Source organism: Megalops cyprinoides, chromosome 1 (genome assembly GCF_013368585.1).
Source record: "Megalops cyprinoides isolate fMegCyp1 chromosome 1, fMegCyp1.pri, whole genome shotgun sequence".
In the NCBI taxonomy this organism is placed as follows: Eukaryota; Metazoa; Chordata; class Actinopteri; order Elopiformes; family Megalopidae; genus Megalops; species Megalops cyprinoides.
The window spans coordinates 35172926-35189302 of record NC_050583.1 but is presented as its reverse complement, the minus strand read 5'-3'; the positions used below and the strand labels follow the sequence as shown (position 1 = coordinate 35189302).

Below are 16377 nucleotides of genomic sequence, written 5' to 3'. Positions count from 1 at the left end.
CTCTCTCTCTCTCTCTCTCTCTCTCTCCTTACTTCTGTTTGCTTTTCCCCATTCTCTCACCTTCTCACCACTCTGGTCCTTCCCACTTGTGCTCTCTCACACTGTCTTTCATTACTTTGATGTCTTTAGTGCTTTACATTATCATTTGTGGTTTATTTTACAGACGTCTTTCTCAAGAATTCCTTAAAGGGTAATAACTGATACAAATAAACACCGCAATACACAAGGGGTAGTTTTAATGGCAAGTATAAAGCTAGCATAAGGAATGATATTATAATTTACAGTTACAAAAAATGTACCATATTCTTTTAACACTATATCACAAAAGCTAATGTTGCAATCTAAACCACCCACATATCACTGGTACAGTCCCAGAAACAGATCCAAGTTGAGTCCTCAGAGGGAGCCTGCAGTTGGTGCACTGACACTAGCAGGTATCTCATTCTATCTCTGAGGGGACAAAGATGACAATCATTAGTTTCAGTGAAATTCAGCATTTGACTACAACATTCTGTAAAATGCTATGTGCCTTTAAGTATTAAGATGCGGATTAATTTACTGAACTTTAGTCTGTGCTGTTCTCAAAGACGCCATATCTTCATCTCGGTCATACTTGGGTAAGAGCTTCTGCTTGTGCTGTCCTGCACTATGCTCTGTTCTGTAACAGTACAGTAGACTATCAGACACTGCAGTCATACCTCTATAACAGCACAGTAAACCATGAGGACTGGGGTCATGTCTTAATCAAAAGCATAATGCACTTTCACTTTATTCAATTGAACACAGTGTTCCCCCTGGTTTTATGCTTTCTCTCTTCTACTCCATCACCCTTTCTCTAAAGATTTAAATCACTCTCTTTGCTTCTTCAGCTGAATCAAAGCAAGACTTTCAAAATTAGAAAGACAGCTGAAAAATGACCCAATTTCTCATAAAAATAATGCACCTTGACAATTTTTCTATGGTATCTTGTGACTTGGTGGTTTGCATTCATATTTGAAAATAAAATAAATGACCAAAAAAAAAACATTTCTCACTAGAATGTATTAGGGAAATCTATTACTTGCAATATACAGCTTGTTTGATTGCTATGTTTTGCCCTATGCTGCTGTGGTGATATTTTCTTAGTGACTTACACATAATGTGGAATAGACACATGATTGAAACATGGTTCCTTTGATATCATTCTGTTTGAGATATTAGTCTGGAGGAAGGAATTTATTTATAATAAAGGAAGGAATTAATTCCTTTTCAGATCTATTTATTCTCATATTCAATCATGAATACTTTGAAGTACACAAACATGTGACAACAGTAGATAACAACATTTAAAGGAAATAATCCTTTCGAAGGAAATTTTAATTTCTTCAGGAATAATATAATTTTTGATAATAATGCAGGTACTCATTATAAAAACACACATCTCAGAAGGGTTTCAACCGTTTGAATGGTTTCTTGTCAGAAAGATAACAATTCCTTCCTATGTGTATTGTGTTCCCCTTTAGGTAGGTATTCCAAGGTATTCCCCTGTAATGCAAATTTTCACAGCAGTTTTTCAGACCTCACCAAAGCAAGCCATTTTATATATTTTACACTGAAAGAGAAAGCATAGAGGGAAAGAGAGGATGGAAGATACCTATGATAATGCAAAATATTATTCCAGTATTTCAGCTGCACATGGACATTTACATACCAGTATGAGAGTGGCTGCCAGTATACAGTAGTCTGTCATATCCTGGGGGATACATCGCTTACTCTGGACTAAAAGCTGCTGGGGTTTTCCACACTGTCACACATCATATAGTGTTATGATTGATTGATAGATATAATATATATCTATCATTATCCAGTAATATTATGGGAATGGATCATGTACAAGAGGGAGGGGATAGGTATGTAAGAGACATCACATATAACATTTTTTTTCTTTTTGGAGGATATGTTACTACTTCATTTGGTATTTGTGGCATTTTCCTCTGTGCATTACATTCTATAGATTAAATTGCGCTCTTGAAATTGCTCTTCTGTTACGCTGTCCATTTTAATGTATGATCAACAAACTGTGCAGTTTTGGCAGTGCTGATCATCTGTCATGCCAATAAAGCACTTTGCATTGGGAGTGAATTAGAGCTGAGAAAGAGATATGGCTAGAACTGTGAGGATAATTTTAATGTGTGTGTGTGTGTGTGTGTGTGTGTGTGTGTGTGTGTGTGTGTGTGTGCGCGTGCGTGCATCTGTGTGTATCTTTGTGTCTATGTCTGTATAATATATACAGAAAGAGACAGTTGGAGAAAATAGTACGGTTCATAAGAGAGAGGAAGAGATTCAAGTGGGTTAAGTTATGCGGATACATCAAGCGCCAAATGCCTGGAGATGGGAAGAGAATGAAATGCAGACAGGCAGATGGGGAGAGAGAAGGGGGAAAGAGGGATGTTTGTTTGCTGTGTCGATTTTGGTTCGTTAAGCTAATGGGCAACAATTAGACAGCTGCTAATTAACCCTGATTATTAGACTGAGACTGAGATGGGAGGAGAAAAAGATGAAGGCAGGGGAAGATGAGGTGAGAGAATGCAAGGCTGATAATGTTGAAAACTCAAAAATGAGGGAAGTTAATGAAGGAAGAACAAGACTGCATGGAAAAATGTTAAAGAGGACAGGGAGTTAAGTGAGACAAAAGGGGGAGGTCATATACTCTGAGGAGGAGTTCAGTGCAAAGGGGGCGCTGAAGTTGGCCATGAGTGGGTCAACAGGAGAGCCACTGACTGCCTACTACAGTCGATGAAGATCTTAATGTCATGCTTTAGCCCCACAGTAATATGCCAGCACAAATAAGTAATATGCAAAATAAACAGGGCATCCTGTTGCCGGGGGCTTGGAAATGCACGTTTGCTGAAGGTCATGAGTGGGCTTTGGTCCCACCCTTTGATGAGATGGACATCCTGTTGCCGTTCTTCATCCCATAAAGGAGTACTGCACCTGTATCTGTGAGTGACTGATAGAGAGGGGTTGTGGTTAAAATTACAGCATGCATACAGCTAATGACCTCACTGGACATTGAAGACCTTCCAAACCACACCGACACGCCTCGCCTCAGCTGCACTGCAGGACCTCCTACTGCCACCAGGGGGCCTCGCCGGCTTCTGCACCAGCCGACGTCCTGATTAATTAGGCTAATTGAAACCTTGAACAGAGCCATTTTCTTGATTGAACCTCCCTTTAAAGAGTTTCCATTAAAAAGGCACATTAATTCTGCCCTGATGGCTGCGTTTCAGAGCCCCTCCTCACCCGGCCGTACTGTTTAGCTGAGCCGTCGGACGGCTGTCTCGGTAATTGGGGTGCAATCTGGAGAAGAGGGCGCTGGGACTAACGGGGGGAGTGAAATGTAAACACAGCTTCAGCAGACGAGACGAGCGCTTTATTATCCTGGCTGAGATGGAGATTACCGAGGGACAAAGGTTTACTTTCTCACAAAATTTGGAGAGGTACATTGTTGCAAAATTATCTGAGAAATGGGGGTGGCAGTGGGGGGGTGTCATCCAGACACACACAGACAGCATAAGCGCAGTATCATTTGTGCAGTACAATGCAAATCAGACTCCTGGATCACAGTGTACACACGGTATAATAATACCTCAGTGACATGAAGGCCCAGAAAACAACACACACACACACACACACAGAACAAATAAATACTGTGCAGTGGTTAAACATAATGTAGTGTTCATTACCTGTGTGTCTGTAAAAGAAACAGAATTGCTCTAGGGGACAGAGAGATAAATAATTGATTAATGCTGTGAATATGAACAATGAATTCAATTACAGAATGCATAATGGCAGCACTGTTGCTATTAATAGAACATTTAGTTACAGAAACTGCACTGACTGCAGATTTGGAAGCAAATACATTTTATGAAATGTACATATTGGTGGGCATTGTGTAATAAAATTAATTATTCTTGACATTAAATATATAGCCAACATTTTTGGAAGCTAACTTTTTGCATGATAAAGATGTAAACTGATATAACATCATATCTCTACCATTTAGATACACACCTCTATACTTCAGCTCTACACAACTGTAAGTGAGACAATCCCTTGTGTAGCTGTGCACACTGTTGCAGACAAACTTACCCTTGTGTAATGGTATATATTATTATAAATTGGATCCATTGTTTCCACCCACTGTTTGTGTTGCTGTCTCTCTTCAGAACTTCTAATATGGTCTCTGCAACAGAGCAGTTGTATATTTTTACTTTTGCCAAGATTAATACTCAAAAGTTCCTTGTGGGATTTATAAATTAAGCAATAGCGTCCTCTGTTGGCTACAGTGAGAGTGGTGTGCACTGACACACGACAGCCTAAGAAATTTTGTTTTTGCATGTTTTAGCCTTTAGTCTTCTTCCCCTTTTTGAACAGAGGCTTCCCTCACATCACATTCTTTAAGCCATGATTTCAGAGAAGAGCCATATTACTGATGGAAGGACAACAATGCTGCCTGACAAAGCCAGTTCTGTCATTTATTTCAACTGCTTGTTGTCTGTCACTTGCCATCTTTAAACTCCTCAAGGATTTTTTCCAAAGAATTGTTCTTCTCTCTAAGACTGCTTTTTGGGTTTTTCATTCCTGGGTTCTTTCAGGTACAGATGATGTTGCTATGTACTTTTCTTGAGATAGCATACCTTGAATTTATGTGATCTAAGCTATTTCAATCAGTGGCCTCTTTTTGCAGTAATACAATTCTAAAGCATTTTTATCCATATGTTCATGAAAATATATACATGAATTTATTGTAACTCCTGAATGTGTTTAAGAGTATTTCACAGCACTATATTAACACTGTGTACCAGCATTGATTCCCATGAGTTTAAAAAAAAAACTTCTTTAATAGATTTAATAAATGAGTTGTACAGCAAGACAGGACACTATTAAAATTCTGCATACTAGTGTAGCTAAATTAGCATACTAGTGCATACACTATGAACCCTCAATCACACATTTTTTTCACCATGCAAACCAATGTGGGTGCTTAGTCAGTCATTCAATCACTCTCTGTTACTTGATCCATCTTGATCGTCCTTCACTTTCAAAGGCTTTCATAAAAAAAATAAATAAATAAAAAAAAACTGAATGAGACCCCAAAGCACTGGTGCTAAGAGTGTCTATAACAATGCCAGTCCTGTGTGCTACATCCTAACATAAAATCCCTCTGTCACTCACAAGGCTTTCTCCATCAGTCTCCTCTGACTCTCCCCTTCATTCTGGGCATCTTTATAGCGGCCCCTCACTGCCAGGGCGGCGCTGGACTGGGACGAGTTGAGCTGCAGGATTGAGAGGGAGAGGGAGGACAGCACCAGGGAGCTGAGAGAGGAAGAGAGGAAGCATTCATATATTTATTCACTGTCTGTAACTAATTAGCAAGCTTAAAAGGAGAAACAGCATTTGGTGTTTGGGAATACTACAGTAACCGCAGACACACATATACACTAATTGTAATCACTGACTCTGAATGTGAGAAACAAGAAAGAGAAACAGGAAGTGTGGATACTGAATGTCAACATTAAGTGTGATGGATTTGTTGATGTAATGTGCTGACAGTCACAGCACCCTACAATGCCACCCCAAACACATGGAAGAGAACAATATGAGCATCCTGGAAATCAAACTGTGACAGACTTTGGGAACAGCAGTCATTCTGTCCCTTACCTCTCCTCAGTCACTCTCCTGTCCACGGAGATAACTCTGAGTGCTCTCTGTCCATCCATCCGTCTGTATCTAATCTGCAACTGGAGAGATACACTGCCACATGACAGCAAGGCTGAAAGAGAGAAAGAAAGAGACAGAAACAGGTTTCAATAAAGCTTGTGCTGACTGTTTTTCCCCAGACCAAATACTGTGATGTGTGTGTGTGAGACAGAAAAAGAAGTTAAAACAAGAAATAAAGAGGTACTGTGAATGAGGGAATAAAAAACAAATAGGCACACAGTAAGACAAGCTTTCTGAAGGCACGAAATAAAGACACAGTCAGGTAGGGCTAAAGCCACACATCTCAACCCTGTGTGCCTTGCTCCCTTGCTTGGAACTGGAAGGTGATCTCATGGTCGGCAGACACATTCCCCATCTCCCTTGTGCCCTTGTGCCCCACCTGCCTTTCACCTCTCACAGACCTGGGAACAGACAAAAGATCAAAGGAGACCCTTACACAACGTGAAAAAATATAAATTGATTTAATCAGATGAACCCAATAACCTAGTCAAAGGGTTTGCAGCAAGAGATTCTCAACGTCAAGCAATTTAGTGACAGTGACAATGCCTTATTCAATTGCTTGTTACCATGAAAGGTCAAATGAAATTCAATGAAATGTTTACACCCACAATCCATGTCACCTTTTTTATGAAAAAAAGGCCTGGTTTGCAATCAGATCTTTACCATCTGACAGTCAATCAGACAATAAAGGGGAGGTAAGGCTGACAGTTGGTATTTGTTCTAGTGCACTCCTGTTTCTCTCACAGTGCAGTGGGCAACAGCAGGGTGACAGTGCAGTGTGTGGCCACAGTCCTCTTCTCCATCACCTTCTGAAACTCACTGTGCAGCGTGTCTGGTCTAGCAATCACCACCTGAGCAAAGACATGGGCACACCAATGCACAGAGGTCAGATTTGGCTGCATTGGGCCTATTACTGACAGGAATGACAGACAAGTGCACTGGCTCTTACCCTTCCTGCTGTCCTGTCTGCTAGTCTCCCCAGTTCATCCAGTCTGCAGTCTGTCCCCTCTATAGACAGCACTGAGACTGTCACTCTAAAAAGACAGAGACTTACTAAATAAGTGCATCATAGTGTAGCAGATTTTCCTTATTATCATAGGAATTGTCAATGCAATCAAAATAAAATCATACACAAAGAATTTCAGCTAAACACATGGACAGAAATAAACATGCTATGGTCTCTGTGCTTGTCTTGATTAAGTGAAATCTGAGACAGTGAGAACAGCATGGTATTGACCCCTGGTTAGCGGCGTACTCCCCCAAGTCCTGGTAGAAGATGGTGGAGGAGACAAGGGAACGAGCATCAATCTCATCCACATCAAGATTCCCCAGCTCTGTGTTCGCCTTGCCGTCTGTGCAGATCACCACCTGGGAAAGAGACTCAAACCATCTCCACTGGCTCACACTCACAACCACAGTCTTCAATTCCTTAGCTTGGGTTGCTCCTGTGACACAGCATACACATTTACGAATATCGGACTTCAAAATTTCTCCAGCTAAAATTATGCGGAGCAACAACAATTGTGATTGGAAGGGGAATTCATTCCTCAGATTTTGACTCAAATGCTTGGAATACATCGAGCAAAGGTGTATGTGGAGATATGATGAGGTTGTGGGATGCAGAACATACGAGAACATACCTTTGACCCAGGTTGCCTAGAGGCCATTGCAATGGCAACGAGTGCTGCCGGACCAAGGGCTGTGGCTCCACTTTCTGCCAGCCTGAGAGGCAAGGACATTTGGATTTTGTCCAGTTACAGGTGTTTCATCACCAAACTGTGTATTTTCCTAGCTGACATTGTGCGATAGCAGGAAATGTAAGGCTATTCCATAAATTTTCTTGAGGCTGCTGAATATTTCATATTTTATTTGAGATGATTATGCACCCCAACATCTTCCCTGAATGCCAATGTAAAACTCTCACTGGATAAACCGGGTAAGTGTATATGCCAGTGCAGTATTGGATGATGTGAGAAAATGCATTGTTAAGTGTTTTTTTTTTTTTTGTCAGTTTCCAAGTGTTGTAATGTATTCAGGAGCTACTTGAGAAAAGACTCTGAAGATTAGAGAACTTAGGTGACTGTCAATGTGCCTGTTGGCTGTTACTTTCTTTGTTTTTCTATCTGTACCTCTGGATTTCCTCCTCCAGCTGTTCTCTGTTCTGTGAGAGTGGGGGTGGGCTTGGAAAGCCCCAAGCTGCCTCTTTCAGGTAGTCGGTCTCAATCAGCTCCGGCCCGCAGAGAAACCGAGAGGACACCTCCCCATGACCGTGCAGTGTCACCTCATAACCGCAAAACACAAAAGAGAAATAAGGAGAAAGAGCAGGTGAACACCAGCTGCATGAACATAAATACATACAGAAATAAATGTGGATGGCAGTAAATGTATTTACATCTGAGGAAGTTCTGGAGAAACCCTGCGAGCTCAACAATCCAATTATGTGCTATAAAGCTTTTGAGTGATAAACAATTTTTCCAAAGTTAAACAACTCCAAAAACAATGTAATATTTGTAAATTGAAATTGATTTGTAAATTGATTAAAATCAATTGGCTTATTCTCTGTTCATGCGAAAAAAAACAACAATAAGAATGAAACAAAAACAAACAAGAATTGTTAATAATGTTCAAAACTGACCTCAAAGACAAGCTTAAGCATTTCTAGTTTTGTTCTATTTTTGTCCACATTCTTCATTTCTTAAACATGACCTGTGTTTGCTTGGGACTGATGTTGTCAGAATACTTAAAAACAATCACACCAAGGGAGCAAACTCTGTGAAATAACTGGTGATGTCATGTCTGATGTCATCAGTTTGACAGGAGTATCCAGTGAAGGAAATCATCAACAAAACAACAAATCAAAAGCCTCCTCAGTCAGGTTTGTCGTGAGTTCAAAGACGCAGAAAGCAATATATCATGGGAGATGTCCCAGTAAAAGGTGGTGAGGTTTGGGCTCAGTAGCATTTACAAGATTACTCTTAGTAAATACACCCCAAAATGAAATTGTTAGTCTGGTGCAATCTGAGGAGAAAAGGCCAGACATTTGTCCTTACATTAAAAAATGGAGAGGGAAAGAAAGAGAGACAGATTAGTAGAGAAAGGGAGAAACTATTAATGTAAAAAGCATTTGCTAAAGAGAAAGATTATTTCAAAACTTTCTATGGTCAAACACTATGAACAAAACATGTAAACTAACAAGGAAACACAGCACACACAAACACTAACACACAGAAAACATCATGGGAAGCTAACCAGTAGAGCAGGGCAGTGACTATGCCAGTTGTAGGGATAGAAAATGTAAGTAGCATTAGACCAATAGGTATTTTAGTGTCACTTTTAGTCCCATACAAATGATAGAGACACTATAATAAATGCACACCGCAGACTCAGCATACAGCACAGTGTAGCAGAGAGGATAACGTAGAGTGTTGCGTTATAGACAGTACCTGGTTGTTGAAAGTGATGAGTCCCACTCTAGTGTGTGGCTCTCTCTCACTCAAACGGCGAACACACTGTATCATTGCCTGTTGTACAAACTGGGGATATAAATATGATTCACCTTCAGTGCTTCATGAATACCTTTGTTTTCATTATTTTCATCATTCTCATTGTTTATCAGTTTAATTGCTGTCAGTTACTTCACCTTCACTTTGCTTCACATCATTGCTTTTGCCATCGTCATTAGCAATGTCACCATTATTATCAGTTTCACTGTCACAATCATTGTCATCATCACCTTCATCTTCAAAATTGTCATCATCTCTCTTTATCATTAAAATCTGCTGCTGTTTCAGTTTCATAATATAAATAATCTGAACTGGAAGTTGTTAGCAAGCTTTAATCTCTCTAAGCTTTAGAACATCTTATATTGGTTAGTGAATTAAGGTCCTATGTTGTTTGACAAATTCTAATCTGAAAAATTCTTTTGGAAATAAATATTAAATACATGTGGAATTTCACAAGTTTGGCCTTTGATACTGTTCAATCTCATATCTTTCATATCTCCCATATTTCAGATAAATTGTGATGACACTTCTTGTGGAAATTTGTGCAATTTATGGCAAAAATGCATTTCAACCATTTTGGATTTAGAGTCACCTGTTGTGACCAAAGAACTGCCATATGTAAAGCAACTTTCTTTGCAGAAATCTGGTGGAAAGTTCCAGGCAATAGTATAAAAATGAAAGTATAAGTCTACCTGGTGAATAGTGTCAGTTAAGCAATAAATGATAATAATTCAGCTTGATTGGTGAGAGAAAAAATTGTATTTCAGCATACAATCTTAAGGACTCATACTGATAGGGACAATCATCTTTCCCCTTCCATTATTCTCTGTATCTAATAATGTCAACATGAGGTTACCTGTAGACGTGACTTGTAAATTGTCCACCCACCTTCAGTCACCTATGACAGGAAGTGGAGAAGAGAATTTAGCCATCACAGACTCAGTGCACAGATACAGAGACAACAATGAAATCAGTAAAATGAGATGTGGTTCTATTATCTCATTATGTTCATCCAGTTAGTATACAGAACTATATATGTATATTCTTATATAATGATCACTCCTGCATTCTGTGTATGATAAGATATGGCTATAGTTCTTCTGGGTGCCTAAAAAACACCGATAAGGATTAAAACTGTAGCACATCAGACTCGCTCACTGGCTACAGCACTAAGCAAACCCAAAGCAGGTTGATAAATTATTCACAGTCATTCAGTAGTAAGAGGCACATATAACAGTGGGATCAATGATGTATTGTAGTTATCACTCATACATGACTGTTTCTATTTACTAACAAGCCAGTTTATCAGCTGGGAGCTGTAATACAGCTCAGAGCATTATGAAAGGCCTGCCTCAATATAGGTCACAATGCAGACCAACACATACCTGTGAGGTTATGCTCATTGATCCGGAAATATCAATACAAAATATGAGGAGCGACCCAGCTGGTGGCTTCGAATTATCATCAGAGGTCAAGAGGAACAAACAATCTTGACATCCCATTGGAGGACAGCGAGGGGCAGGAGAGGTCACAGATTCCCATGATTGACAGAAGTAACACATGTCCACCTTGAGATAAGAGGAGCCAGGAGAAGGATTGACAGAATCTGCTCAGTGACAGTTTCTATTTTGTTTCTTGAAGTTTCTATTTTGTGCATAACACACATGTTTAATGCTTATTGATTTGCATTGTTTTGCAATGGATATGATTAGATATTATTTATCTAAATTCCCAAAGGCAGACACCATGTAAATAATTTTCCATTGTCATTGTGACAATAGTTATGCATTAATTTCTGTCCATTCTCATTGTATTTACTCTGCAAATAATGATTCTAATGAATGCAAATTACCACATTGTCATAACAGGAATCCAGTGCAGAGCCACATTTTGAGCAGGAGGTGGGTTCACCGTACATTGTACACACTGTGATTGGATGAACAAAGATACAGTCAGCATCCTATTGGACGCAGATCACATCAAAGTAACAGAGACAAGCGACCTGACAGGGAAGTTCAGCAATTGAATGATGGGAAACAGTGGGTGAAAGGTTTATGCTACATACATGGAAAACAAATGTAACAAAATCACAATTTCATACCATTTTCCTTGGTCACAAGCGCGCCCAAACTAACAAGAATCACGTTTGGGTTGCCTGGCAATTGCAGGTTGTCCTGGAGAGCTGCAAAATTCATCAACATTAGTGAACATCTAATGACACACAGATGACAACACAATTCCTGCTGACCTAAATACTGACCTTTAAACGCAATGATTGACACTTCTGTGCGCTAATCCACAAACCTCCTGGGGCTTGTGACTGACTGAGCATATGAGTGTTGCACAGACAGACAGCTGATCTGACGAGAAACATACAATGTGTGACTGGCTGCTACGCTCAATGACTTAGAGTGATGCACAGACTGACAGATCAGCTGATCAGATTAAAGAGACACTCATGCTCCAGGACTGATTTTTACACAGGACTGACTCTTTTCACAAGCTGGGGGTGATGTGACAACAGGCAGCATGAGTAAATGAGGCTGACAAAGGCACATTTATGCGTGTGCGCATGCACACACACACACACGTGCACACACACACACACACAAACCAGGGACAATAAAAGACTCTCACCTGGAGTAGGGCAAGGTGGGGCAGAAGGGGATGCTGGTGGGGCTGTGGGTGTGATGGGTGTGGCGGGTGTGGTGGGGGAGGATGTGGGCAACAGAAGAACGTATTCTGGGAATCTCTTCATAAAGGAGGGACGAGGAGGCAGGGGTGGTGCAGCACCTGCAGTTGGTGTAAAACATGACTGTTAATTACTGTAATAAGGGCTGAGCACCATCTGTGCTGAATGTGTCCAATGGTGCAGTTACATTCTGCAGTGACAACGAAAGGGCTTGCCAGCATTTGAGTATATACTTCAACAGATCAGAAAGGCCTTACAAGACCTACGGCATGAGTCCAGCTCCTGCTCTGTATTTAAAGTGAGAAGTGTAACTAGTAAGTATAACTAATGGTTCACAATAAATGTCATAAACTATGAAACATAAGAAATATTGTGACTGTGTATGCCTTTTGCTTGTGTTGTACTCTGCCGCACTTGTAAGTCGCTTTGGATAAAAGCGTCTGACAAATGAATAAATCTAAATGTAAATATAAATAACTAAATTCAGTGCCAGTGGGCATATTCATTGTCATTGCCAATAAAATGATCATTTTTTTCTGTAAGAGAACATAGGTTTAGTTTTTAAATTGTTTTGATATTGGATGTTAAATCTGGATATCTTGTGTTTCTCCACTAGAGTCTAATATTTCCATGAAGGAAATGTGCAACACTGGCAGTCACCTGTTTTCAGTGGTAATTTGCTATTGCCTACTTGGCCCGGACGTCGTAGTTCCAACCCAGTGCCTTCTGGGATACTATAGGAATAGTCAGGATCAAGAGGATGCCCTTCCATCTCTGGTTCCTCTCTGGGGAGATCGTAGGTCAGTCCTAACTCCTGAGAGGGGCCAGAGTTGGAGTTGTAAAAGAGGCCTTTCTGAGGCTGGAAGACTGGAATGGGTGCAGATAGCTTATCAGGCTGGGCTTTCATTGGTGGAGGAAGAAGAGCTGTGTGAGAGGGAGAGGAGAAACACTGTGTGAACGCTGCTGCACTGTACTCTCTCTCTCTCCATGTCAATGGTGACGCTGGTCTATCAATGAGACCGAAGCATCTTAGAGCAGCACTCTGACTGCTTCCCAGTCTCCTGCTCTTACCTTTTCGCGCTGCCAGGAGTGATGACTGTGGCAGCTGAGGCCTGCCTGGACCCTGCGCAGCAGACGCGCTGGCTTTTGCCTTCAGGTGAAAGGCTAGATTCTCATACACAGGTGAGTTACTCCCTGTTCTCTTCGTGTCTTCGTTTCTGGTGGCTTGTCCTATCATTTTCTCCTCTGGGGAAATGAAAGGAGGGCTTTGGGGTTGTTTTGAAGAGGCACGAGGAGGAGGAGGAGGAGGAGGAGGGGGCATACGGGGACGCAGTTTCTTTGGGGGTGGCAGGAGAGCTGGGGGGCAAGAATGAAAAAGGTTGATACAAATAAATATAAAACTGAATTAAGAACAGACAGTTAGTACTATGCATACAGCAAACATTAAACATTTATAGACCTAAAAGCTTTAGAATTGCAGAGAGAGAAAGGAATCACAGTTTGGTAAAGCAATTTACTATGAGGAGGGGGAATAAAAGACATATTTGTGAAGGATATATAAGTAATGTATTTGTCAGTGAAACAGTATCACATTTTTCATTTTAAAAATTACTCATTGAAATTCATGAATGATATTTAAAAGCCACTGCTGTAGAGAACACACTCATAAATCATTGTCCACATTTCCAGTTAGGAAAGTCTCACCTGAGCGCTTAATGGCATTAAGATTTGGTTTCTGGGCCGATTGCTGATTGGTCAGTGGCGGAACGTAGACAAATCCACAGGCAAATTCCATTGGTTGAGTGATACTATGGACAATCGAGATGGAAAGGAAAATGAATGCACCCCATACACATTCACAGATTATATGAGTCACTGCCTCACTGTAACTCACTTTGAGATACTGAGATTAAAGAAGACGTATAATTGTAAGGAGAAAAACGCTTACAGATTTAAATGTGGTTGCATTGTACAGGAAATGTGAGTCAGTGTCAATGTCTGAGTTGTCAACAACAGCATGCTTATGAACTGGTTATTCAAGGATAGCAGCGCAAGACAGAATACTAGCACACATGCATTTTCATATGTGTTTACAATTTAATTTATATTTTAATTTCTTCATCTATTTTCTCATTCATTTTTCTGACTTACAAAAACCTTTTCAAATCAATGACTAACTCTCAAATAAAATCATTATGAGGGTGAACACTTTAAAAAGCTGCAGCATTTGTTTCATTTATGTGATTGCTATGTATATCTATGTTTATCTGGCACAGCTGGCTAAACCAGCTCTACCAGTTCAGTTCCTTCCAGTGTTTACGGCAGCATTTGTAAATGTCACAGGAAGAAACAGGGCAAAGTACAGGAGAGCAAAGTACATTCATATTACAGTATGTACAGTATATAAAGACACCTACAGTAACACTAAGGACTGTTAGCAGGGTACAGACATGAATTTCAGCACCCCCCACCCCCCCAAAAAAAATACACCCCCACACACACTCACACGCAGGCGCACACAGCACAGACACATCCAGAGTAACATGATACGCTGGGACAATGAAACAGTCTGTAAGGTAACAATCACACCAGAGAGGAAAGTTGGAAGAGGGACACAAAAACCCAACTGAAAAACAGCCATCAGAACGATATGAACAACACATACATACACACATATACACACACACAGACAGCACAGCACTGACACAACACTGACATGCCACTTGGTCACTCACCTGTACCTATTTCCTGCTTGAAGGAGTCACTTTAAAGTTACTGCCTCGGTGAGAAGAGGGGGTGTGAGATGGGAGGAGTGAGGTGACAGGAAAGAAGAAAGAGGACAATCAAGGAGCTGGAAAAAAAGACTAGGGAGGGGGAAAAACACCTGACACAGCTGTCTCCATTTTAGCATATTCTCAGCAGCTTCTCCCACTCCCACCCAACCTGCTTTTCACTAAGAACCCCCCCCCCCCCCAGACTTCTTTCTCAATGAGACACCTGCACAGAACTCAGTATTTTTTTTTATTTCATTTATTGGTTTGTATTCATTATAAATTCATTTTAGTTGACAGGGAATTAGCTGCTTGCATTTCTTACAACCCAAGAAACAAGTCAGAGCACACACAACTGTACACAGTCACTTTACCCCTCTGAAAGAGAACAGGAAGACTGATAAGGTCACACATATTGAGAGATGAAGCTGTTCTCTAGGGAAAGAACAGGAACCAAGGACTAGAGCACCAGAGCAACTTCAGTTTTAGGATAGAAAACTTCCTTTACTTTGGGAAAGTGATGTTTGGTTAATATACTGATAGATTATACAGATTGTAATACATAAAAAAATACTCATAATGTAAAATTCCATTTTACACATAGTTAAATAAACTTGGTTGTATCTTGCTGTCAGCATAAAGGTTCTTTTCAAACCACATCAGACACAGTATTTGCTGATGTAATGAAACAAAAGATGAAAAAAGAAAGGCCCCACTGAGGAAGAGCACCACCATATCTCTGTTTCTGTCAGGCGGGAGAACTGTAGCTCACTTCAGTAATAATGACTGTGACAATAGATTGAAATGATTGAAATAACAATGATAATTTGGGTCTCTAAGCACCATGCAATTAAACACAGCTTGAAAAAAGACACATATAAATAGATCAAAGTGTCAATATCATTTAATAAGAGCAAAAGAAAGACAATGAGAGGATCAGATAGTGCAGTATTGTCAAATACAAGCAGACACAAACAACACATGCATACGCGCGCACACACACAGAAACGTGTGCGCTCTCTCTCTCTCTCTCTCTCTCTCTCACACACACACACACACACGCATACATACACAGAGAGACACACACATAAACAATGTAGCTCTTTTCACAATACAAAAAAGGCAAAAACTATTTTGGCACAGGATAGATTTCAGTGACTCTTGGGATTCCAAACCTTTCTCACCTTTTCTCTGTGCATCAAGTATCCCCCACCACACACACACACACACACACACACACACACACACACACACACACACACACACACACACACACATACACACACGCACACGCACACACAAGCACACGCACACACACGCACACACACACACACACACACACATACACACACACACACACATACACACACACACACACACACACATACACACACGCACACGCACACACAAGCACACACACACACACACACACACACACACACACACACACATACACACACACACACGCACACGCACACACAAGCATACGCACACACACACACACACACACACATACTTTACTTCCAAACAACAGCCATTCAAATACTTTGGGTATTTTTGAAGTACAATTATTTCAAATGCCCACTTTAAAGCACAGTGGAGGCTTAATGACCAAAATGTTGACTTTTTAAAATGGCATATTTTAAAA

General features: G+C 40.5%; 1 protein-coding gene across 3 annotated transcripts; it reads right to left on the bottom strand.

The window, feature by feature from the left end:
- Positions 1-1399: 1399 nt before the first annotated feature.
- Positions 1400-14765, bottom strand: LOC118772936 (circularly permutated Ras protein 1-like). 3 transcript variants are annotated; one of them, XM_036521625.1, is made up of 21 exons: positions 14694-14765; positions 13663-13766; positions 13030-13314; positions 12619-12882; positions 11904-12059; positions 11368-11448; positions 11119-11192; positions 10652-10834; positions 10123-10164; positions 9207-9296; positions 7893-8044; positions 7404-7485; positions 7001-7131; positions 6713-6797; positions 6508-6614; positions 6052-6164; positions 5704-5815; positions 5218-5358; positions 4132-4225; positions 3726-3755; positions 1400-2989 (listed from the first exon to the last, which is right to left on the bottom strand). In XM_036521625.1, exons 2-21 carry the CDS (start codon positions 13751-13753, stop codon positions 2894-2896), a joined length of 2409 nt encoding a protein of 802 aa, XP_036377518.1. In that variant the 5' UTR covers positions 13754-13766; positions 14694-14765; the 3' UTR covers positions 1400-2893. The 3 variants fall into 3 exon arrangements, with proteins under 3 accessions (XP_036377518.1, XP_036377526.1, XP_036377534.1); XM_036521633.1 differs by lacking the exons at positions 1400-2989; positions 3726-3755; positions 4132-4225 and having other exon boundaries at positions 5224-5318; XM_036521641.1 differs by lacking the exons at positions 1400-2989; positions 3726-3755; positions 4132-4225; positions 5218-5358 and having other exon boundaries at positions 5740-5815; positions 6044-6164.
- Positions 14766-16377: the final 1612 nt, after the last annotated feature.